Source organism: Malurus melanocephalus, unplaced genomic scaffold, assembly GCF_030028575.1.
Source record: "Malurus melanocephalus ecotype Western Australia unplaced genomic scaffold, MMel_1.1 scaffold_73, whole genome shotgun sequence".
Classification (NCBI taxonomy): domain Eukaryota; kingdom Metazoa; phylum Chordata; class Aves; order Passeriformes; family Maluridae; genus Malurus; species Malurus melanocephalus.
The window spans coordinates 1,380,710-1,405,481 of record NW_026623305.1 but is presented as its reverse complement, the minus strand read 5'-3'; the positions used below and the strand labels follow the sequence as shown (position 1 = coordinate 1,405,481).

Below are 24,772 nucleotides of genomic sequence, written 5' to 3'. Positions count from 1 at the left end.
TGCTGAAGGGAGAGTAAGCCAGCCCCATGGGCACCTGGGACCAGGGAAAGTCAACCCACCACAACATGAGAGTCAGCAACGAGGAAAAAAATAACAAAGAGAAAACAACATCTTGGAAAAGTTATTTTCACCTTTGAAGTGTGCAGAAAAAAAGTTCACACAAAYAATACCAAAAAATTCTTCTTTTATATCATCTGTATTGGTTCAAACAGCATTTTACAGACTCCAAATTCCAAAGTCTGAGTTGTTTCAGTTATTAAACCAGTAGTTTTTTAATAGGAATAGATTAACAATTCACTTTAAAAYGAAAGTGGTACTTTCATCCTAATGCTTCAGTTGGATAGACGAGAGAYTGATGTTTAGTTGACCAAATACGATTACGTACATAAATGTCACTACTAGAATAATGGCAAGATTATTCATTTTAACCACTCACACAAACAGAAAACTATGTCAAGAATCTTCAATAAAATATTTTTGGGTCCAAATTAAAAACTAGAGTGTATTACATTACAGAACACTTTATTTTACTGCAGCAGCTGATTGCACAAAGTATGACTTTCAAGTGAGCCCATGCTCAAACAGCATGGCTGTAAAGACTTTTCAACAGAGTGCTCTGATATTAATCTTGCTTTATTTTATGCAGTAAAGTTTCAACCTTCGTAATTGTGGCACAAAGGTAAAGACCAGGCAAGACTTGTAGTCTCCTGCACCTGGGCAATATGTAGACTGCCAATTCCAAAATTCAGTTCTACACAAAAACCCAAGAACAATCCTAAGCAACCCCAGGGACAGCAGAGGGGTGCAGATTGCCATGGATTTACAGCTGCTGTGGACACTGCAGATCAACAAAAGGCAGTGTTAAAGCCAGGTATGACAACACAAGTCGTGGCAATTCCAGCTGCACCCACAGTGTTTGCAGAGTTCCTTCTGCAAGGTTTGCACTACCTGGTGTGCAATAAAAGCATGAAACACTGCAAACCAGAAAAAACTAAAATAAAAGTCACACATACATGTAGTAAAAAAACTCTACAAAATGACTATGCCACACTTTTGCTTTTTCTAGCTAAAGCCTTTTCTCCCACGTTATCTGTGACAGAATTGTGCTGTGTCACTACATCTTTTTAAAAACTTTTGTGTAGGTCTTTCATTCCATTAGTTTATAAGAAATCTACACGCCAAAAATTTTGATCCTTGTTGCTACCACCAATCTACAAACTACRGAGCAATCAGTCACATACCAGCTACAAATTCTCAATTTTGCAGAAATTACAGAACAGTGTAGATTAAATACAGGCAGTAAACATAAGGTTAATATGCTTCCCCTTAAATAAGCAACAATATCCTGAGACAGCTTAATATATTAAAGAACTTGAAAGCATATCACAAACAGTAGTTCCTGCATAATTTTCAAGATTTATGCCTACACTTTAGGGATCACAGCATAAGTTTGTTAATATTTTGCTATCAGCTGCTACATTCAGTAATTTATATTGAAAGATCTTAAGTTGGCTGGTCTCTTCAGTGATTCTTTTAGCTCGCCATCATGTACATGAAGGGAAAAAAGTCCATCCCCTACAGGCACARCTAAAACCAAGCCCTAAAACAAGAACACCAGACCATAAACTTCAAGCAAGTAGTGTTGGACTAAGTGCAAATTCTCCCATCCTCCGYTGCAGTGTGTAATTACTAACAAAAATTACATGTTTATACAGCTCCTTAATGAGCATTTCAGACTCATTTTTGCAAAAGCTGGCAGACTCATCAACCCTCCTTGTGTTCCAAAGGGAAGAGTCTGTAACATTTTGTTATTTCTTTCACTAATACTACCCGGGTGTTGCTGCACACAAGACAAGCCTTACAAGCATTTTACTCTCTCTCACAAATCACAGAACACCCTCAGGTAACAAGTCTGCAATACACATTCAGCTATCACAGCTCAGAATCAGGTTTCTGTCTTTTAGAAACTGATTTACTAGCCCTGAAATTGCTTTGGGCTCTAACATTTATGGAAAGAAGTCATGGGAATGACCACGATGGTTAGTTTGTGACCAGAAATTAACAGATTCTTTCCTCAGATTATATTTATTCTGGAGTGTTCCTATAGCTTTTTATCCTTTTAAAAATTACCCMGCAGACATGCACTGGTATTTTACCTAGATTTGGAACATACTATTGAAATACCGTTTTAATCGAATTTTCATCTCCTAAAAAGCACAAAGAATAATTAAGTGTATATAAATAAAGGCTCATTCAGCAACAAGTTTGGAAAAAAAATATTAGAAATAATTAAAACATCTGCAGCCTTTTCAGTAACACTATACAGTATTGGCCAGTCTGCACARGTTCTCCCAGTTAAACACACCTCCAAAAAGATGATTAATGTGAAATCTAATTTTAATGATTTTACAGAATACACAGAATAAGAAGTGCTGTTGCAGTGTTACTGAATTCAGCCATTTATTTCACAAYATTAACTTGGATAAATCTGCGGTATTTTGCTTAGTTCCTCAAGTGTGATTCTTAAGTCACATCCATGACACTTTATCTTGGTTGTTAACAGTTTCAGGACTGATTTGTAAGAAATCCCTATCCTGAGTGGCTTAGCTGCATCATAATTTCTCTCAGAACAACCAGATGAAAAGCCCATTCAGACCAGGCAGGCAAAGGTACTTTCCCACAACTACAACACAAGTTAGCAACAACAAACTTCAGTGACCACAGAACTGAGTTTTTCTTTAGGATACACTTCTCCGACTCTAGATCTTTGGCTTGGAAAATAAGAAAACCCAGAGGGTTCAATATACTTTGCTGAAGTCATCCTCTAAGAATTCAAGGCCTATCCCCCTTCCTCACTCAATACATATGCTCAAGGCTTGTTTATTCTTCCTGCAACTGCAGAATACTACCCACATGGACAGTACTGCTTTCAGACAGACACACCAAAGAGGAGGTCATTCTTTAAACTGAGCAAGCCTGTTTTTCTTTTGAAAAACTGGCAGTTAWCAATGCATTTGAACTCAAAGTCTATGTATCTGCTTGCTTTTCCTAAATGCTTACAATTTTCAGAAAGAAAATTGAAGGTCTAATATCAGCTTTTCCCGACATTTTGCTATTCATCCTCTCACTCTCTCCCCGGAAGAATTTAAAGTTTAGTAGTAGGCAGAAACAGTGTAATCATACATATCCTAGGAAATAGCTATAGCAACTCCCACTTCCAAAAGCAGAATTGTCAGCTTTTATGTCTTCAACTTTTCTTTATAAAGCCCTGAAAGAAATCTTGAACAATACAGCATCCCTAAGGCACAGAGATTACACACACCTCATGAAGTTTAGTCTAAGATCACCAAAATTAAAACTACATTTTAAACATTTTAAAGGGACACACTAGTCCAAATACCTACCTGTATGACTGTTGAAGTGTGCAAAATTAGCAAAATTTGCTGTAGCAGTAGACTGAGGAGGAGCAGCAGCAAAGATATCYGAGCCAAGGTCACTGAGGAGGTCAAATTGTTTCTTTTCTTGTTGCTGCTGTCCTTGAGATCGAACTACAACAGGAGACTACAAACAACATTTCAATTAGCTAGTACAGAAAGGTGATCTTGTAAACTGACATTTACAAAATACTAGAAGGCTAGACTAAGCTTATTTCTTTAACAAGACATTTGTTCCTGAAGTTTATGATCTTGTATGTAGCACTCTCCTCCTATAATATGAGAAAGACTATTTATGCTGTTTSTCTTGCTTTTACAGGTGGTCTGCAGCATATTTACATGGTTTAATAGCACCTACAAGAATCAAGTAGCAATGTATTATTAGCAACTTCAGATTTTGTACTTATCTAAAAATATTGCGCAAAATATTTTCGATCTTTTTACAAKATGGAAAATAGTTCTTCACTACATCCTGAAAAAATCATTAGAATTCCACATAAGAAGAGAGAAACTGAAGAATTTCATAGTAATGSTTGATGTTGCAAATTTGTACTATTAGAGTTCCAAGAGATGTTCATTTAAGAGCTGCCTGTATCCTGATGGCAGTTTTCAAAAAAAGCTGTCTTCCTTCTAGAAAGCTAAGTACATAGTGTTGTTTGACTTTACATAACAGCATACAGACGCCCCCTGAAAGTCACTTAATACAGCTTCAGAATGCATAGGAAGCAATAATAAACATGGCATGGCTTTCATCCACATATTCACTACTAATCTCATGGCATCAGTCATTCTTCTTTTCAAACAGAAAAAACAAAGATGAAAATAAAACACATTATGTYCAAACTTTAGATATTTATGCCTGCCTGGAAAACCCTGCTTACTAAACATAACCACTAAAAAATCAATTTGGTCAATAGAAACAAACTTAATTTAGTCCTTAATCTACAAACATGTATAACTTCAATAAAATACATAAAATGCAGCCATCATATTAGTTCCCACAGATCACACAGTTGTTATTGCAAGAATTTTTGTGCCATTGAAAGAGTAAAAACTGCGGAACAGTTCTGTGCTCCTGAGCTCTGTCATTACTTACTTGGCTGGGCGTGCCCTTGTTTAAGTGCAGTGCGGGTGCAGCTTCTCCCAAGAGAGATTTGAGTGGCTTCACCTCAGGTGTGCTGCTTGTACTACTGGCAGAAGACCCCGATATGGATGCATGGACTGATGCCACCACCTTTGCTTGCTCTGGAGGAACATACCTACATTTAAGAAGAGCAATGGTTTTTACAAATTTAATGTGAGAAGTTCCACTCAATGTKCCTAAGTATAAAGTGTGAGAAATGACAGATCTCAGCTTTGCTACTGAACCCCTAATCCTGCCATAGATTCTATGYAGTTTGCATAATACCCATGATTTAAATAGGCCAGAATTCTTTTTTAAATGGACTAGAATTCAAAGTCATCAATATTTTCAGCACTTACTCAATACAAAACATGTCTTTCCCATCCTAAYAAATAGGATGGGAAGTAATAGTCTCCAAAACTGTTACACTGTTGTTGACATCCTCTTAAGCCATTTCTGTTCCATCAATATGAACACTAAGAAACTTCTTTAGTTTGTCCTTTCTGCTTCACGTAAGAGCTCTGAATAAAGTTCAGAAATCATTTCACTTTACAGAGCTGTGCAATCTAGTCCAAAGAGCACACAGGAAGGAAAGCGCACTCAAACTAAGAGGAAACACTCCATCTTCACTTATCATCATAGAGGCAATCCTTATAATTGCAAAGGTATCTTACCATCTTTTCTTTTCATATTTTTCCTGTAGAAATTCCTTTACTTTCTGTGGATCCCTGAAGTCTGGAATTGCTGATGATCTATCATCAAACAGGCCTAGCCAAATCTGTTTGCACACCTTAATAAAAAAACAAACACAACAACACAGATTCATCAGAGAAAATACCTTAATTCAAAACCTATATAAGTTTACTATTGTTAATCTGTTAAACCATTAAAGTGTGTGGCTGCATAATTTATATTCCAAACTGAGCTACTGTAACAACTGACTGATGCACCATGTACTGGTATAAATACCTAAAGTTGAATGACCACCTGTCACAGAAGGGCAAGCAAATCCTAGCATCCAATTTCACCATCCAACATTCCTTTTACAAAATATTTGTAGAATGCATTCATGAAATGCAAAGCACCTATTTCTACTAGTAATCTKTAAGATTCTTCACCTTCACCTAATTCTACACATTCCGTTACTGTATTTCAGGGCTTAAACTGTTTCAACAGATTCCATATGCCCWAAGCCTCAGATGGTAGATTTTAAACGATCCATGGTTTAGTCTTTATACTAACCATTACTATTTGAGTACAGAAACTACGTTTTCAACAGCCTTTTTTTACCATGATGCAATTTCTACAGTATCACACATTTAATTTGAGTGATGCTATGAGAGAAGGGGTAAAAATACTTTTGCTCCAAATTGATTTTCTAATTGTAGATGTGAGAGAGCAAAAGTTGAACCATTTGCAAAATACTCAGTACATTCATGCTTSATTTCCTGACCAAAACAAAAGGAAAGGTGTACTCAAAACTAAACAAGATGTAGGAGTTTTAACTTGAAAATATTTTAMGCACTTCAGAGTATTCTGCAATTAACCTGAATATGCACCCAAATAATAACACCAAACAATAGCTGCCCTCAAAAATCAGAGTGCCATTTTAGAACAGGTTTCTTCCAGAGAAGCAGAGTAAAAAAAGCTTTGTTTTTATGATGCATACCCTTTCCTCCCACGCCCTTTCTGAAATAGCCCGGAACAGCCCTCTTACATGCCTACTACAAACATGCCCTCTATCCCTACAAGTGTCAGGTTTTCAACATTGTCCCCAGTGACCTTCAGGAGAGGCACAGGCTTTAACAACCAAGAGCGGCATAACTGATTGCTCTGAAAGTTGGCAACTCAAGGTAGAAGCTGTGATACTTCCACATCAGCATCTTCCCCAAACAGGTTTTCTTCTTTACCTGGCCAGGGAGAGCTCGTTGACAAACATGATAAATCTTATAGGTAATTTCAAAGATTGCTCAGGATTAGAGAGATTAGACAGACATCATAACTATGTAKTTCATACTTGATGTTTCAGTTCTAAATAGCCTGATTGCATGTTCAACACTTAACTGTCCTTATTATCAACATAATCMTCATCTACTGGATAGAGACAAACAACAACAGGAAACAGATCTAATGATCAAAAGACATTTTAAATGAATATTTATATAGTTAATTTAGATCTAAGATCAGCAGATCCTACCTCAAATAAACTCAGCTATTCTGCATTTATTCTGCAATTGTACTCCATAAAAGGGTCAAGTTCAATGCACTCATGAGTTCTCAAACAATCACTTGCAGTATAGAAACAGATAAAACGAAACTTAATACACTTGTTTAATACTACTTCACACAAACTTAGAAGATAAACTTAGTCAAGAAAGTCTGTTCTAAAGTAAAAGCTAATCGCATAAATCACTGTTTTAATAGGACCAATCTTTCACTACTTTTTGCTGAAAAAATACATAAAGTCAGAATATTTATGCGTGTAGCTTTAAACTTGCAGTGGATAGTCTGAGGTGGGCCAGCAGTAGTATTTCCATAGCTACATTTGTCAGTATAACTATACAAGCAGCAGTCATATGATTGCAAGGAGGAAGAGAGATCCTGCTTCTGGCTAGTTACAAAATCTCTAACAGMAGGTGTTGGTGGTGTTCAAATCCACACAGACCCCTCCCAACTTCAATATTGGAAAGAACATCAGGAAACACTGAAGAAAAACTGAGCTTAATTGCAGACAACCAGAAAGACAAAGGTTACAACACCCCCTACTTGATTCTGCACCCAGCACTGCAACACTTGGGCTGTACGATGATAACCAGTTTGCATCCAGTCCGAGAGGTGCTGGCAAATGAAAGAGGAGGTCCTCTTCCCCACCCATATCAGCCCATCCAATTACTCCTCCTTTTCCTGCCACCCAAAACAAGACAGATCAAAGAAACTCATCACAATTACCATATCACTGAAACCTGGAGCAGATTAACGCACAGCAACAAACCACAACCCAGTTTTTCACCTTTCTACCTCCCAGTTTTCTCCTTCGTCATCATCCTGAAGTGCCTAAGCATTCAGAGTGAAAGGATAAAGAAGCAAACAAAAAAAAAAATACAAAAAAACCCAAAAAACCAAAACAAGCAAACAAAAAAAACCCCAGACACAACTCCATGTCAAACAAGCCATCATGACCACTACAGAGGATTTCTATGAGGACTCAGAAAACAAGGTGCTGTGTGACTTTAGATCATTACCAGCTACATAGCTATAGTAGATACAGTTCTATGAATATGCAAACAGAACGGAGGAGGACTGTRCTGAACAACACCTGTTAGTTTAAAATGATGCAAGCTTCTTAAAGGCATCAGCTCTTGTCACTGCTTTGCAATTTTTGCAAACCTTCAGAAAGCAGGCTTCCAAAAGTGTTTCCTGGAGCAACTAATTCCCTCTAAATACCTAACCACAAAAAGAAATAACAAGTGGAATATGCCTTAAGTCACTGCTGTAATTAATTTAAACAAACTGCCAAGAACTCTGTGTTTCTCTGCTGCTGGTTTACTAAGGGACAACACACAACCTACTTAGTCACACACACTTCAGCAAGAAATTCTCATTGTACCAGTGTGACTGCAGGAGCTGTACAAACACAGTGTAAAACATTTACTGCACCAGGATGCAAATTAAATTTCATGTAAGGTCCTTACCTAAAGAGGTATCATAGAAAGTACAATTTCTTTAAAGTTCTTAAATATCGGTAAGTCTTAAACCAAAACCAGACCCTCATAAGAGTATTTTGGACTTGGATAGTGGGAATGACGAAAATGAACCATAAGACTGCAAGTGGGTGTACAACATGACTGGAATATGAAGGGTAAATCACGTCTTCCTAAGGGCATTTCAGACCATGCTTATGCCAAAAAAAGGCTGTTTTGTCTTCCTACTCCAGTTGGGCTTGATGATCGTAAAGGTTTTTTCCAACCTACACAATTCTGACTTAGGTCCTTCATAAAGCCATATTTTATGACGCTTTACTAGCACACAAGAAACCATGAAGGCACATATTTCTCTATGAAGCAGCACACAATGCTTTGAACATCAGCAGCCATTTCAAGCAGGCATTCAAAGCCCAATAAAAGGCCCCTTGTCTTCCCTTGTTTGCTGGTGACCTGTGTGCTCTGTCTAGCTATACTTCTGCYACTATCATCTGACTTGACAGGGATCCACAACACTGCATTGATTATGCCTCAAGTGAGCCACAAAACACAATTTTCAGCCACCTAAAAAAACCACAAGTGGCAAAGTGCTGTGCAATACCACAGGATGAAATCAAAATTGAAAAATAAAATTTAAAAAATACTGTTCTCACMGACAGAAGTCACATCATGTAATTGTGGTTTTCTGAAATAGTTAGCTTTCCATAGTAATTTTAAAATAAGTCACCAACAGTCATGAATTTCGTGCAACAAAAGAAGTTTGCTGTGAGAAATTTTTATTTTTGCTATATTTTTATCGATCAGGCCATCATATTCTTTGTTTCAAAGCTATTGAAAAAGWACTCATATGRTAAATATCAAGGAAATTTATGCCAYACAACTTGTWGCTAATGGTGGGGAATGATTACTCAGCATTTACATCTTCAGTACCCGGATTATTCCCCACTAATTCACCATCTGAATTGGAGATACCAAAAGATTATTTACAACAAAAAAATTTATCAAAATCAGACTGGCAACTTTAGCTACCAATACTTCATCATGAACCTCAGTGCTTCGGGCCCRACAGCTGCCCAAGCAGGACACCTGAAGAGCACAGTTACTCTCAGTTATTCACAGCATGTGCTGACTCTTGCAGGGCATTAGTTGCAGGCCATGGGAGCAGGGAGGGACTGCAAAAAGGCATTAAAGGAGATGTAAACCTGCACAAACACAAGCCGTAAGCAACCAGGTGCTCTACTAAACAGTTTTCTTCTAATTTAATACAAACTCACCATTTAAAAAAAAAAATCCAAGGAAATAACTGTTCTCAATTTCTGGTTATTTTGAAAATGCATGCTTTGAGAAATTCAAATCTGATATCCCAAAGAACATGCATTTTAAATCACCTAGCTGCTCCATATATAAATCGCACTTGGAGAGCTCATTCAGAAAATGCTACTGCCAAAGTCTCACGACACATTTTTYAGCCCCATTTTAACAGAATTACTCATTCCTTTGCTTTTACAGATAATACATGAAACATCACCCCAACTCACCACACAATTACACAACACTACTATTGAGGTRTGTGGCCTAAAAATTCTATGGCTTTCTGAAATTCTTCTACATTGCACCATCTCCTTGGGAATACTCTGGTTCAGCGATTTAATATTAATATTGTTCTTTCTGCAACAGCAGCACAAATAGGCCTCTGCTCAAAAGCTCTGTTTATTCACCAAAAGCTTTGCTATACGCCTCCTTTTGATAAGCACAGCTCTATCAAACAAAATGCTCTGCTTAGAGAAGAGCCTGACAAGCCGGAGCCAAGAGTAAACATTCAAGTTATGTGGAAGCCCCTAGAAACAGTGGAACATATCCAACAATCCATAATCATTGTCCACTGTCCCTGAAAAGTATAATTAGTCCATGTCCCACTGRTTCACCAATGCAGCARGGGAAAAAAAAGGAGAGCATTGAAGTCAGAATGACTAAGCRTATGCAGCATTTGAAAGTCCACTTTTGTTGAAGGGTTGACAGAAGCAATACTYTGAAATTTTGCCTCTATTACACTCTGGGAGCTGCAAAAATCAAGACAAAGCAAAGTTTTATYGTCAGGTAACAATAAGTAAATAACAAGACTCAGCAGTTGTCTTCATGAAATTCAGAAGTTCATGAGAATCCCCCTACAACCACTTTGGGAAGGATAGTACCCATCCTCTGCCAACAAGTTCCAGTCCTGCAAGGGATGTCATTAGACACTTGGCAACCAGATACTGGGACGCTCAGAATTAGATCAGTAAGTACAGCATGAAGAGGGAAAGAGAATCACAACCAGCATCAACCTACTCACCCTGACCTAGATAAAAACCCAGGAGGTAGCAAGGAAGAAACTGTGAGTTGCCGTAACTTAAATATATCATAGAAAGGAGAAATTGGGCCAAGTGCATATTGTATGCTATAATAAAGTCTTTACCTATATTTCTCTTCATACCATTGGTTTCCCTGAATCTGCACTCTACAGCTATTCCATCTGAGGGAGAAATGGTTTTTCCCAGAGTAATTATATTTACCATACTAGGTTTTCCATATACTATTCACGTTTATAGTCTCACACTATGAGTAATTAAATTACCCTTGTTCATCTTTGACAGAAAGCAACAAAGAACACATCCCATACAGTGCACATCTGGCACACCACAAAACAAAGTTAATCAGAAAGGCTTCTGGTTTAAAACCCAGCCTCCAATAACATTTCATGCTTTCAGGAGTTCCAAGCAGCATTTTTTTTCCTGTGTGTTTCCACAGAGCTGGGCAAGTGGGGCAGAACACTAAAGTGGGCAAGTGGGGCACACTAAAAATATGCTAATCTAAAAAAGAATCAGAATTATCCATGAAATTTTGCAGAAACACCAAGAATCTGAGATTACAATCATTTCTTTTCTAGTGCTATGTATTTCAACTACCAAATAATGCTTTACCATGTCATAACTATTTCACTGATAGAGATCTCCAATGTGTGTGGGAAGGCGGATATAGGAGAGACAAAGGCCTTCTGCTTACACAACACATTGAGCCACCACACTTTAGAAACTCCTGTTAACATAGTTGAGCTAGTTAGGAATAATAAAAATTCAGTCACGCCAGCAAGGTTAAGTTCTTGCTCATGAAGCCTCCTGCTCTGGTATCGAGTGTAGGCAGCAAGGCAAGGAACAACTCTAGCAGGACACATTCTTCTGGTGATAGAAGTTGCATTTCAACTTGGAGAAGCACACTACTTGACCTACAACACTTCTTGAGACCCAGACATACCACTGCATAGGAAGATTACACGTCAGTCTAGTTTAAAAAGCTCTAATGAGATATTACCTTTCAGGAGGCTGGTAAATGCCAAATTAGATTTCTTCTTCTCCCCCTCCCTGCCAATAAAATATCCTCAGTTATGCACCGTATGTCATGCTGACAGTGCAAAGAACTGTACATTACCACACAACAAAACTATTTTCCAAAACACAACACCCCACTGAAGAAAGATTTGGAAACAATTTCTTTATGTAAGCAAGTTATAGCTTTGTTTAGTAATTCTGCACTTCTGATGTCAATATTATTCATTAATCTCTGTAGGTTAAAAGAATTTTATACTGCCAGCATACTGCCATACTGCCCAAAGGCAGTTTGGGTCCAGAAGTTACAGTTGTTTCATAAGCAGAGTCAAGCCAGTAAATCCTGCTAACAAAGACATTGTTCTACACACAATCAGCTCATGTATCTCTAGATCGTATTAGCAGAACCAGCAATGTACTACAAGGACACCTGACTGCACAGCTCGTGCTGTCAGGACTCATCAGCTCCAGCTTAGGACTGCTCTTTCCACTCCAGGRTTTCTAGGCCACATTCCATAGAAAAGGAGATTCTAAGGAAGCACTCTGGTCTGGCCTAACACCAGCTCTGAACCAGACTCAGACTGCTGCCAGTTCTGCAAGAGAGCAGGAAACAGGGACTTGCACAGGTACTACCGAGAGTCAGGAAGATTGGCACCAAACCAAAATTAAGCACTATTAAAATAACCCCAAGCAGCTGAGCATACCTGCATGTATCCTACTCATTAGCTTGGGTAAACAYGGTCTTTCCCCCAGAGGAGCACAGATTTTCTAAATACAAGACCATCAAGACCTTTTTTCTTCAACCATATGCATATTACATATGCCATTTAGAAAAGTTATAAAATACCTGTCATTTTTCAAAAGGGTAGGAGAAAAATTAGCTATGTAACTGGTTTGTCTCATAATTCTATTTTTTCACAGCTATAATGGCAACAGGAGATTAGCACCACCTCTACTTTCTGCAAACAGAGTTCACTTCCTACTAGCACTGTACAACTGAACCAGAGGCCTAGTCAGCATTAGCAACATTTGAGGATGAGTATTCACACAGAAACATCTTCATATCACTATCTATCTCCTCATTATTCCTAACATGAAAATGTGAAAATACCTCACAATGCTCTTCATGAAGAGAGCAAGGAGATGAAAAACCCTATCCAGCTGAGTCAGAATTGCCTTTATCCTTCAAAAGGATTTCAGAAGGCATCTGGGAAATATCAGCTGGAAGATGYCTCCATTCTCACTGCAGTGATCTAATCGCAACATCAGCAAAACTGGAGTCTGGATATCTGTTTATACCTACAGATGAGTAAGAAACATCAAAATATAGGTGTCTTCTAATACAGTAGAACAACTTAAAACTGTGTTTGAAGCAGTAAAAACTCATTTAAAATAAAGTYCAAGTTACCCGTGCCAGAAAGACACTTCTGAAGAAGAGCTGCTCTGAATAATCTCTCAAAGCAGTTTTGCAGAAGCCTTTCAGTAACTGAATATTTTACCCATGTATGCCACAAACACATACAAGAGTCACATACAAGAACTGGGGAAAAGTTAGTATTTTAAATATTACAAAGTATTTTGGGTTTTTTTTCTTTGTTTGGTTTGAGAGGTTTGGGGTTTTTTTTTGTTTTGTTTTGTTTTGTTTTTTTTGTTTTGTTTTCTGTGTTTTTTTAGAGAATTTCAACCTCATACAATACACTGACCTTATAAATACCCTTTGAAGGAGAGTGGAAAACTACTTCCTCTAAGAACAACTGAGCACCTTAAACACTTTATCTCATTAATATCTTGCTATTTTACTTTGTATTCAGAACAAGATCCCTATTGTACAACTATGATCTACTCATCTGAAAGCAAGCAAGGTTATCACAGAGGTCTTGGCCATATTGGAGAAAGACTAGAAGTAGAAAGTGGGAATGCAAGTATTTAAGAAGCTAAAGAAAAATGGAAGTTAAACAAGATAYACCCCAAAAAAAGTTGAGCTTCTTTTTATATGTATCACTGTAGAATTGTTTTAATTGTTGATATTACAATACTGGACAATTTTATGTTTGGAAAGTCTTATTTTAGGAAATTTTATTTCTTCTATACACACATGAGTCTCCTGTGCTGAACAGTAAGCTAAGCAAAAAAGGTTTTTTGTGAGGTCAGGTGAATTTCATCTGTCCAACATATTATCTTATCTGCAGATAAGCATTCCAAAGTCCAATACYAACAAGAGAAAGCAAAATGCCTATTTAACTACCGCAATATAAAGTGCAACAAAGTGAAAACATGTTTAACTAGGTTTTAAACTTCTAATAGTGTTTAAAATAATAATCATTTCTGTTCAATATTTGAGCACTCCTTAAATCTACCATCTGTACTTTCAAGTGTCTATTCAGTTCTACTTAAGAATTAAGGCAATAACCAACAACCTAAAACTAAACTCAGGAGGACATCTTCCTTTATGAGGCAGCTCATTTAAATCACTGCAATTCTCTGATTAGAGTACCACAAATGCAAAACCCCTGGTTTTGAAACAGAATAGCCCTGTAGAGATCTGTAAATTTTATGTCAATAATAAACTATGTATCAACTAAATCACTATCATTAGCAGACAAGCCAAGGCTCTAATGAGACAGACAACTACACTGATCAGTTGAGAAGGSATCACTTAAGGCTCTAGATCAGTGAAAACAAACTCATAGCACTCTCCAGAAACTGCAGATTCAAAAAAATTGAAATTAAAACAAATGCAAGAAGGGAGCTACACTTTTCCATTCCACTTTCCTTTACACTGAAGTTCAAAGCAAAGCTGGAGTTTACAATCTAGTCTTATGAAAAGGTAACACACTCGGTGAATCCACAGAAGCTTCATTATTATTTTCCCCATGCAAAAGTCACCAATATGCTCTACATATATACACATACATATGCAATGCTCTACAGTTTTAAAAAACCCCAACCAAYCTAAGCCATCAAGAGTATTTAATAAAGTTTTGGAGAGTTCAGGCCTTGTTCCAGCTCTGTCTAAAGGAATCATCCACTAACAGTCATTTCAACAAATAACACATGTTTACCAGGACAGAAAAAGAAATTGCTACTTCTATTTTCATTCTTCAACCTGACAGTTATGAATGGGCCAACTTGAAGAAAGTTAAGTATCAGCACTTTMGTGAATGATGGGATTTATCCCCACAAAGCTTCACAAGAGCACACCAATACAACACTCTCTAGCCTACAATCAATAGCTCTACCAAACAGGATACAAATGCAATCAATGTGAAGCAGAACTTTATGTAGTTTGAACAGAGGTAATATCTGCCTTTAAAATCCTTAAGGCTACAGTAGAGTATTAAAATACTTCACCCTCGAACTGAAGACACCAATCCAGAGCTTACGGGCTCCGTGTGTTCCCACAGAGCCAATCCAACATCTACCTCAGGTTTTTTCTTCTACCAAAAAGAACTAAAGTTGGTATGCTAGAACTTGTCTTCTTCAAAGCTGCCACAAGCCACTTAGTAAATAACAATTTCTCCCTCCCCTTTCTCTCTCCAAGAACATTCAACATGGATATACTTATTAAGTAACGAGGCTATTAAAACTACTAGAAGACTTTCTGACACCTACTGTGAAGAAATAGTTACAAGCTGTATTTCTGTATTAATTTTTGTCACAGGACACTCTTCCAAAAAGCCCTGCTACAGTCAGTTTACAGTTCTGAGCTTGGAGGAAAAAAAAAAAGATAGCTGCATACTGCCTTAAGCAAAACCAAAAAGGAACCCAATTCAGAAATCTGGATTGTCTGATCATGATGATCAGCTACCCAATGAAACAGATTCTTCAAAAGCCTCATTTCAAATGATGTAGGCTTCAAAAGACTTCTGTCAAGCTTTTGCTAAAAAAACAACCCAACCAARTTTTCCTTAAATAGTGTTTTAAACTTGAATACTAAAGTGCCAAAACCACTTTAATCTCCAAATAATACTTACTTCATTTCCATGTTTCTGCAGAAATTCTATTTCCTGCTGTGTGAACGTAGTCATTGAAATCGACTTCACTCTGTGGGGTGGATTCAAGCCCCGCCTGAAAGATATAAGAAGTATTCAGCACTCCGGAAATTTGTCATYATACAATCACGTTTAAGACTACAGCTAGAAGTCAGTCAGTTTTAAAATCAGGAGCCATCTCTGTAAAACACACTTGTCGGTACTACTATACAACTTCTGGCTGTGTAAGCTCTTCTCAAAATAACAGCATACAAAGTTGAATAAAGTAACTTCAAGGGAGACCAATGCTCACAAATGCACATGCAAACTCACTCAGACACTTTCTATGCAAATTAAAGAAAACAAAATTAAAAATCCTAATCAGCTTCCCCAAAATTGTTCACCCTTGTCTCTACCTTTTAYTTCTCAATCTTGGCCCACTTTGTTGCAGTTTTCTTGCCTTCCAACYCCYTCCTCACTTTGCTCTCTTTCTACAACTTCTAACTGCATTTTTTCAAGATAAACTATTCACCAGCTCAGTCTTTTTCTCTTGCTTGAACCTACRTTTCCTGTTTCCTCCCAGCATCTTTTTCTAGTTTACTTTTTGCCCCTGCACTCACAGGGGCTTCTTCCTCTTCCTGAACACTACACAGCTAACTGCAACAAAAGCAAAAAGGCACTGGTTTTAGCATGCTCTCAAATGAGAGATAGCATTGCTAAAGCCACAGCTCAAAAGAGCAGCTCTGCCTTAAGCCTCGGTCGGCACCACTCTCACATCCACACCAGACTGCTGCAGCAGGGCCAGCAAGAACACCAAGCACTTGTGCTGCCACAGCCTGACGYTGTCAAACTCAGTTCAGTCATAACTTGCAAGCACAGAGAGAAAACCCGCTGAGCAACAGGACCAAGCTAAGAAAAAGCTTGCTTTCTTTTCAAGCTCTTTCTTTAAATACATGCTAACTACTGCTTTTGCCCACCAACACTTACAATCAAAACCAAGCTGTGCTCTGCTCAATGGATGCAAGAACATTACATCCCACATGTGCYAAGCAGTGGAGTCACTGACTCAGGCAATGCCATGGAGCCAATTTAACATTCAAGTTAATCAGGCCTGGATTGCTGAAATACCATCTTAAAAAGCAATTAATGTACATTAACCATGAGATATCAAAGCACACAAAAAGCTTTCCAGGGATGTAATACTGGCCTAACAAATCGCTAAGAAAATCAACTGATAGCTTATTGCTTATATTTGTTCCTGTGCTTTTAATTCTAAATTTGGTTCAGATTAAATTTAAGAATCAAAATAAATCACTGACATGTAATTAAGAACAAATTGTGGTTTTCTTTAAATGCTGTGATTATCAAAAGAACATTAACTATAAATTAAATTGTTATCCATCAGAACAGCCTATGACAAAAATCTGATGCTCCAAATATTAACATTATATTCAATTTCTAAAGAAAAATTTTAGCACCTCAAGTTTTCCACGTAAGTCTAATGGGAAAAATATTGTTGTGCATTTACCTTGCAAATTCATCATACCTAAATTCAAGTGTACCTGTAAGACAATTCTGATCCTGTKTTAAAAGATCTCCACATTTTTAATCAAAAGTCGAATACTGGTTACAACACTGGTTAGCAGTAACATTTTAGCCTAAGTTTCATGAGATAACGAATTTGAGATAATCACTGAAACATTTGGATAAACCATTAATTATATTTTTCTAAGAAATGGAATGATTTTGAGTACCTTAAAAGTAKAAATCACATACAAACCTAAAGGCATATGAAAATTAAGTTTTACAGAATACTATTTGCTTCAGCAAATGTTTGAAACCGGAGGAGCTGACATTAGACTCAACAGTTCAGCATCTTGACAAGAATATAGAAGTTTCATTAAAGTTGGTGAGAGAGGTTTTAAGATAATTTAATCAAATATCTTCTCTCAAAATGTTTACATTTCTTGGTAAATAAAAATTAACCATTCAGCATCTTTCATCTAGCTGTATCATCTACACAACAAACAACACTTATTAAAATACTATAGTATGATCTAAGATTTTAGTAATTTTAAGATTATGCCATTTAAAAGAAATCTGTAAGTTCTATGCAGTTAAAATTCATTGTTTCAGAGCTGGTGCTAGGATTAGGTTTGGTTGCTKTGGTTTTGTTTACTTTTGGGTTTTWAAAAAAACAACCCTTTACCTCTGYGCATGTAAGYAATTAYATKTCACCAAATGACACTGTAGCATCAAATATTGAGTGACAGAATGGAAACAAAGTTGGCATCCACCTGGCATCTCACCTAAACATGCCCMATCAAATCTTATATGACAATTACTGTCCCTTGCTTTAACAATAAGTATAAAAGCTGTTCTGTCTGCCTCAGTCTGTTCAATTTACTCACCGCCTAGTAATTACAATAGCAGACAGTTAGATAGCTGTAAACTATTTAAAAGCCAGAGCTATTCACTAACACATTCACATGTTTGTCAGCACAGGCAGTATTATCTCAACTTTGACACCAGCTCCTGCTGGAAATTCCTTTTTGCCATAAGTATARTTTAAGTGCTCTATTATACCTGCGTTTGCAATTTAAAAGCACTGCACAAGTTATTTAAGATGTACCTACTCTACACTCATCTACCAGGGCTCTTCAAAGCATTTGCATCAGCAAACACGGATATCTTCAGTAATTTCAGTTCTATTAAGCAGCATTAAATRTGGCTGAGGCCTAGATAAGATTTTGTTAAATCTCACCAGACTTCCTGCATGCCTCTCTCTCCAGTGAAGAGTTCAGATTATAAAGTTCCCTGATATACACTTTATATCCACATGGGATAAGATGAATTCACATTTCTCTTACACTATCCTGCTAAAAGTAGGAAGACATCCCCCTAAAGGTCAGATCACAACACAGAGGTGTCAGATGTCTGGCATGATGAAAGAGAGCATGGCACCACATCAGTGGTCCAGGAGGACTGGAAATTCTGAACTGAACTTAAAGAGCCATAATGTAAAGTAAAATATCAAGCTGCAATACTGTACATACAAGTATTTATGTTCATTGAATATGGAAGGTGTGAGGGGAACCTATAMAAAGCTTCCTCTTACGCTAAAGCAGCCTAAGAAATCAGCCTGGAACAAGGAATTCAAGACAAGAAACTGCACACAAACACAACCCAAACGTATACATTATCTTTGTTAGATAAATTACTTTGATTCTACCATTAGAACAGCAAATACTGTTTTTTTAATGATTTCTAACATCCATGAATTGTCTGGAATTTCCCTAAAATAGAGCAGTTGTAGGATTTTTGAAACAGAATTGAAGGACCAGCCCTTCCTTACCTACAGAGATTACTTAATGACCCAAATGATTCACAAACAGCTCATCAACATATGGGGGAAGCTTCCTGGTAGACAGCCAAGTACAATTATCCCTTATGAGGAATTAACAAATCTCCTTTTCATAGGAAAAATGTTTCTTTCCTTGTATTTGACAAGTGTTTCACCCAGTTCTAATGCTTTACAATACCCCCTTTTTAACAGGGGACAGAATGGATTGCAGTCCCTTACTGCAAATTACCCATGCCTAAATATAAATTGACCCTGAACAAATATTTGCAACCTGCCCCCATGCAGCAGTACCAGTTACTCCCTTCCCTACAACACAGCTCCCGAGGAAGGCAGCAACCAAACACAACCTCAGCACTTAAACCAGACTGCAGCTCTTTCCCAAGGGGCCCTGGGGAAAGATGACAGAGTAAGACAATTCTGCCATCTGCACTTATCCAGCACACCAGAGCTAGAACATCCCACACAGAGATCCCACTCATCACTGCCAACTTCTTCACGCTCTGCAATGGTTTTTTTCTGTGGAAGAGCACTGTGACCAGAGCTTCCAGCCTGGAGACTCTCCTCCACTGACCCTCACTGAGTCACAGCCCAGTGTAGGGGCAGCTTCAGAGAACATGAGACCTCTGTTCTTCAGAGAGCATTGTTAAACTGGTGCTCTCACAGACAAAGGAAGCTTTAAGGCTACTGACACAGGATTCTGCAGTCTGGCAATTGAAACATTAAACATTCAAAACACAGTCAACAAGCAATGGATATTTGTTACTAACATAACTTAACAGCAAATCATAGCTGAACTTGTGATTGTTGGCAGAGCAGCCATTCCTGCATTAATCTCAAGTAAGAGTTGGCAAAGTTGTCTGCAAAGGCCGAGGAAAAAATTTAAAGAGTGAGCTCTGGCGGAACAGAGGGTCCCTTTCCTGGGAGGAATAGTGGGCAGTCAGCTGCTCAACACTGCTAATGTCTCCTGGATCAGATTTTAACACCATCTCGAGTCTAAGCCAGCAAAATCTGATCCCCTAAAAAGCAGGAAGTTAATGAACAAGTCAAATACCAAGCCATCACAGAGCACCCCACATCCCCAGGTGTCCAGAAAACAAGTGCCAGAAAACCCAATGTCACAACATTCGTTATTATTTCTGCRCTACTGTAATTAGCAAAAGAGAATAAAAGCAGCACTGGCCATTCCTGATACTTGTAGATSTCCCTGGAGACCCTCCACCATCTCACAAGCTCATTTATTTTTAATAGCAGAAGATTCATACACACATTTTGAAGCAGAGTCAAGGTTAATTCAAGTTTTTTCTTAAAAAAATATGCAAAAGCATTCTTTCTGAACCATACAGTGTTCGCTGTGGTATAGACATATCCTCTGCTCTCCTGCCCTGAAACTGAAAACAAGAAATACAGCAATATAGAAAATACACTAAAATATATATGTATATACACATACACAGAGACACGCAGCACATGAAGCCATTTTCCAAACATGCTCCAAAGGAAAGAAAAGGACTGAAAAGTCAYGCTAACACAATCAGAATCACCTTCACTCCAGCACTGTTTGTTTAGACTGTTTTAATTTCTGCTGAACTTCTTCTAGGGAAAAGGACAACAATTCACAATCACTGCACTAAAATGTTATACTTTTTTGCTAATCTATCCACCATCAAATATTTCCATCTGGCTGATACAGAAGTCCCCTACACGTGAAAATTTTAAAATTAAAATTTCAACTAGGAGCATTACAAGCAGGCAGAAGAAGGACAATAATTGTAGAAAAATAGCATTAAAGGGCTTTAGCATTTCCTAAAGTACCTGTATGTTCTAAACATTCCTTGTTGCTTGTCCTGATACAAGACAGAAGTGAAAATACCTAAACAAGAGACTTCCTTAGTAAGTTGGAAGTCAAGAGGGCAGTGAGAGAAAGGAGTATCTTTATTATCACATTACAGATATAAAAAAGACTCAAGACTAAATAAAAAAATTATATATGACAAAACATGTCAAGTGGACTCGTAATCAAACAGGGATATTTTCCATTGRTGAACTGAAAAACGTTCTTTTTATCAAAGCTGGGAGCGGGCTGCCTGTGCGTGCTACAGAAGTGCTTGAAAGCAGAGCTGCACAGACAGCTGAGATACAAGGCAAAGAGGCATTTGATAAGACAAAGGGAAGGATGTCACTGTCAGCAGGCCACATGGGAGCATCCAGGAAAACAATAGTCACAGCTACCAACACAATCCTTTGAATCAAAGGACTTGTGTCAAACCAAAAGAATCTCTCTACCAACATTTCCCGAGATGCGGGTTGGCTGTAATAGAGAAATCTTCCAGCAGTGTATGACTSTAATCTTTGACCTGAGCACACTGCTCCTCCAGAGCATCTCCTCCYGCTCTCAGGGCAGAAATGACTGCGTGTATACTTCCAGACATCCTATATTCTTGTTCAACACCARAAAGTTAAATTAGTTTATGTGATGCTAGCATACTTTTTTTTTCCCCCCCACACAAAAAAATTAAGCAAAGGGGACATGCGGAAGTATTTTAAGAGGAAGCACATTCATACTGCAGTGCATGAACTTTCTCCTGCATGCACCATTTTGCACAGCGAAACTTCTGCCCTGGTAAACCTGATCTGATAATGCCACTTAAAACCCAAGTATTATGGAAAAAGCCTCCTGTCATTCATACTTTTGATTTGCCAAGACTCACCTTCAACATTTAAGCCAGAAACAGATCCTTTTAGCAAAGCCACTAGTTCTGTCATCGTTTTTAGCAGTATATGAACAAGCTAGACATTATTTTAGGAAACAGTAGAGGGAATAGTAGGTTTTTAAAGCTAAATCTAGTAACATATAGCATCACTTTTTTTATACACATGAAATACTTTCAGGAAATTCAGGATGGATTCAGAATTAAAGTTTGGATGTGAATAGACAATCCTTGCCAGGACAACAACTAAACACTTCAGAAAACTTGCAAAAAATAAGTTTTTAATTTAGACTTAACTCTACCTGGAGCAACATGCCTATTTAAGATGACACTATTAGCAATCACTTTTAATTAACTGAGAAACCTTTCTGAAGGAGACTTTTTTGTGGCACTAGTATTTTAATCTTGCATTGGGCACTTCATACCTGAAAAAACTAGTCTACTTGACTSCAAGAATACTTCCTGTACCAGATTAGAAAAAATTAATTAAAACAAGAAGCAATGCAAGTCATTCACATAGTGTATAAACAAGATAAAGTACTAAGATTATTAAAGCCTTACAGTAAAGCAAGTATTATGAGGCAGAACACAAACAGCCATTAAGAACTACAGCAGTAGCAGTACTTTTACGCTTATTTGCCATTATGTGGTTTGTTCCCAAGTCATTTTCCTACACTGTGGAATTCTACAGTGAAAAGCATTTGGAAATAAACAAGTTGTATGAAAGACTATTCTGACAGAAGCGTTAAAAATAAGTTTCTAGTTATGAAACAGACATGACCTACACGAAGTCTCATCACTAACAAAAATATCACACTGGCTAGGTCCTAAGGTGYTAACCAATGCATATGATTCTGCTTACATGATTTATGGAAGCTTTTCCAAGTTAACATGAAAGAATKAGTCCAAATTTATTTTAGAGAGAAGCTTTAAGTCCTCTTAACAATCCTTTACTCCTGAGGCTGCAAGTGTAGGTATTACTAGTTTTAAGAACCGAACATGTTGTTTGTGGTTGCTTTTTAATAACAAGACAAAAACACTGCATATTTAGAATGAAAGAACTATTTGCATTTTATTGGAATACCAATTAATTAACCATTTTTTTGCAGAAAGKCTTCCTCCTTTAAGCATGAAAACATCTGAATGCTGGTCAACTTAACATCAAGTGGCAGCTGTCCCCTGCTTATGAGCTGCTTCACTGCCTGTACACCCTTTTGGTTGCTGCAAATTGGACTATGCACTTCAGCAGTCCATACCTCCCAGCCACCAGATAAAAGGAATAGACCCTTCTGAACCCACGCTGAGCATCTCAGCAGCTTTCACAATATAACTGTCTATTAAGGTTAAAAAGCCTGAAAAATAAAGACAAACACTCTCATGGTGCAGTTTTATCATGCTGTCAGTTTAACCAGCAAGAACATGTGCAACCATTAAATGAGCTCAGTGCAGTAGCTCAAAATAGTTTCACAYGCCAGCACAAATAACAGTTTACGAAGAAAGCAAACAATAGCCAGAGCTGGCTGATTGAGTGGCATATAYGTATGAAAAACTAGAATCTCTTTTCAATTTCACAAACAAAATGTACTTTCTGTATTTGTGTTGAGTCTGTTCAGAAGTCTACACAAAGTAGAAGTAAAAAACCCGGTCTAATTGGCTGTCTGTTAGTATACAAGGCAGTTTGTTCCATATAAATTCAGCACAGAACTAACATATTTGCTTTGTTTTGCATTTCAGTGTAATTACCAACTTTGTTCTAAAACATCAAACCTTACTTGGAAGGTCTGTCTAGGGTAGTAAGGGGACAGAAATAAGTTCAGGCTCCTGAATGCCTTTTATAAATGGAAACGCTTATGAACACCAATCTGTATTATTTGACATYCTATTTATTACTTCTTTGGTTACTCTTTATTTTGCTCCATTCCATAAGCACAATGCTACAGAATTATACAAAAGCAGACACAGCCAAGGAGAAAGGCACACTGATGACAGCAGGGTCTCTCCCCCAAATTATGGATTTGCGACTGAAATTCACAACTGACTGATCTCAACCCTTAGTTTCATACACACTATCTCTGGGGAGGATGGGTGGAAAAGGGAGGAGTAGTGGGGAGGCCCATACAGGAATGAGGAACAGGAAAAATGTAATCACTTTATCACAGCCAATCCCTTTCCAAGGTCTATAGGCAGAGTTTGTAGGAAGTAATCGATGCAAGGGGGCGAAAAAACCCCAACCACCTTTCTACTTTTCTGACCAAGTCTCTTAWGCCATTGGGGTTAGAGTTTATCGACTGAGATAGAGCTTAAAGAGCAGTGTTACAAACTACCACCAAGCATAACTCGATACACATGAAGCTATGCCGGTAATTTTAACTTAACGTTAAAGTAATATCTGTAAACGTATTCACCACAGGGCTAGTATCCCCTTATCTTCAAGGCTGTCATGACAGTGAACTGCTCAGCCACGTGTCCCTTCCCCTTCCACATGAATTCTCACACTGTAGTTTAATTAACCACCCTTTCGACACGTCCGTGGGGTGGTGGTGCGCRCTCCCCCTACGTGCCAGAGAAACCTCCCTGGGATCAGTCCCGGGATCAGCTCCGGGCCGCGGGATCCGTGTGCCCCAGCCCCGCACACCCCGCCAGAGGCAGCCACCTCCGCACCGGGGGCTCCRACGGGGACTTCCCGCGAACGCGCCCGACAAACCCTCCCGACGGCCTCCTTCCCTTCCCCGGGAGAGCCCCCCGCCCGCTGCCCTCCGACGTGGCCGAGCCAGCGGCAGGAAGGGCGAGCGCAGGGGGAGCGGCGGCGCAGCGAGACCCGTGGCGGGGCTGCACCGCCCGGCCGCCGCCGCCCTGCGGACGCGTCCCCCGGCGGCCGGGGGCGGAGGTCACCCGTGCCGGGGGGATGGAGCCGGCGGTCCCCGCCCGCACTCACTCACAGGATGCCGGAGCAGGAGGTGCACACGAAGCTACCGACGGTCATGTCGGTGTAGGTGGGGCCCCGCTGGTCGCAGTCGAAGCACTTGCGGTTGGGCGGGAGGCTGCTCATCTCCCGCAGCAGCTTCAGGTGCTTCTCCTCCTGCTTCCGCTTGGCGCTCGCGGCCATGGC

General features: G+C 38.5%; 1 protein-coding gene across 5 annotated transcripts in view; it reads right to left on the bottom strand.

The window, feature by feature from the left end:
- The window catches only part of AGFG1 (ArfGAP with FG repeats 1), a 35,961-nt gene extending 11,192 nt beyond the window's left edge, over positions 1-24,769 (bottom strand). For 4 of the 5 annotated variants that reach the window (XM_057366897.1, XM_057366898.1, XM_057366901.1 and 1 more), the window contains exons 1-5: positions 24,603-24,769; positions 15,595-15,688; positions 5,232-5,347; positions 4,531-4,693; positions 3,405-3,561 (exon numbers count right to left, since the gene is read on the bottom strand). In XM_057366897.1, the coding sequence (XP_057222880.1) occupies positions 3,405-3,561; positions 4,531-4,693; positions 5,232-5,347; positions 15,595-15,688; positions 24,603-24,769 (697 nt within the window). Of the gene's footprint in view, positions 1-3,404; positions 3,562-4,530; positions 4,694-5,231; positions 5,348-15,594; positions 15,689-24,598 lie in introns of all 5 variants that reach the window. The other variant, XM_057366902.1, reaches the window with a different exon arrangement.
- Between the last annotated feature and the right edge of the window lie 3 nt (positions 24,770-24,772).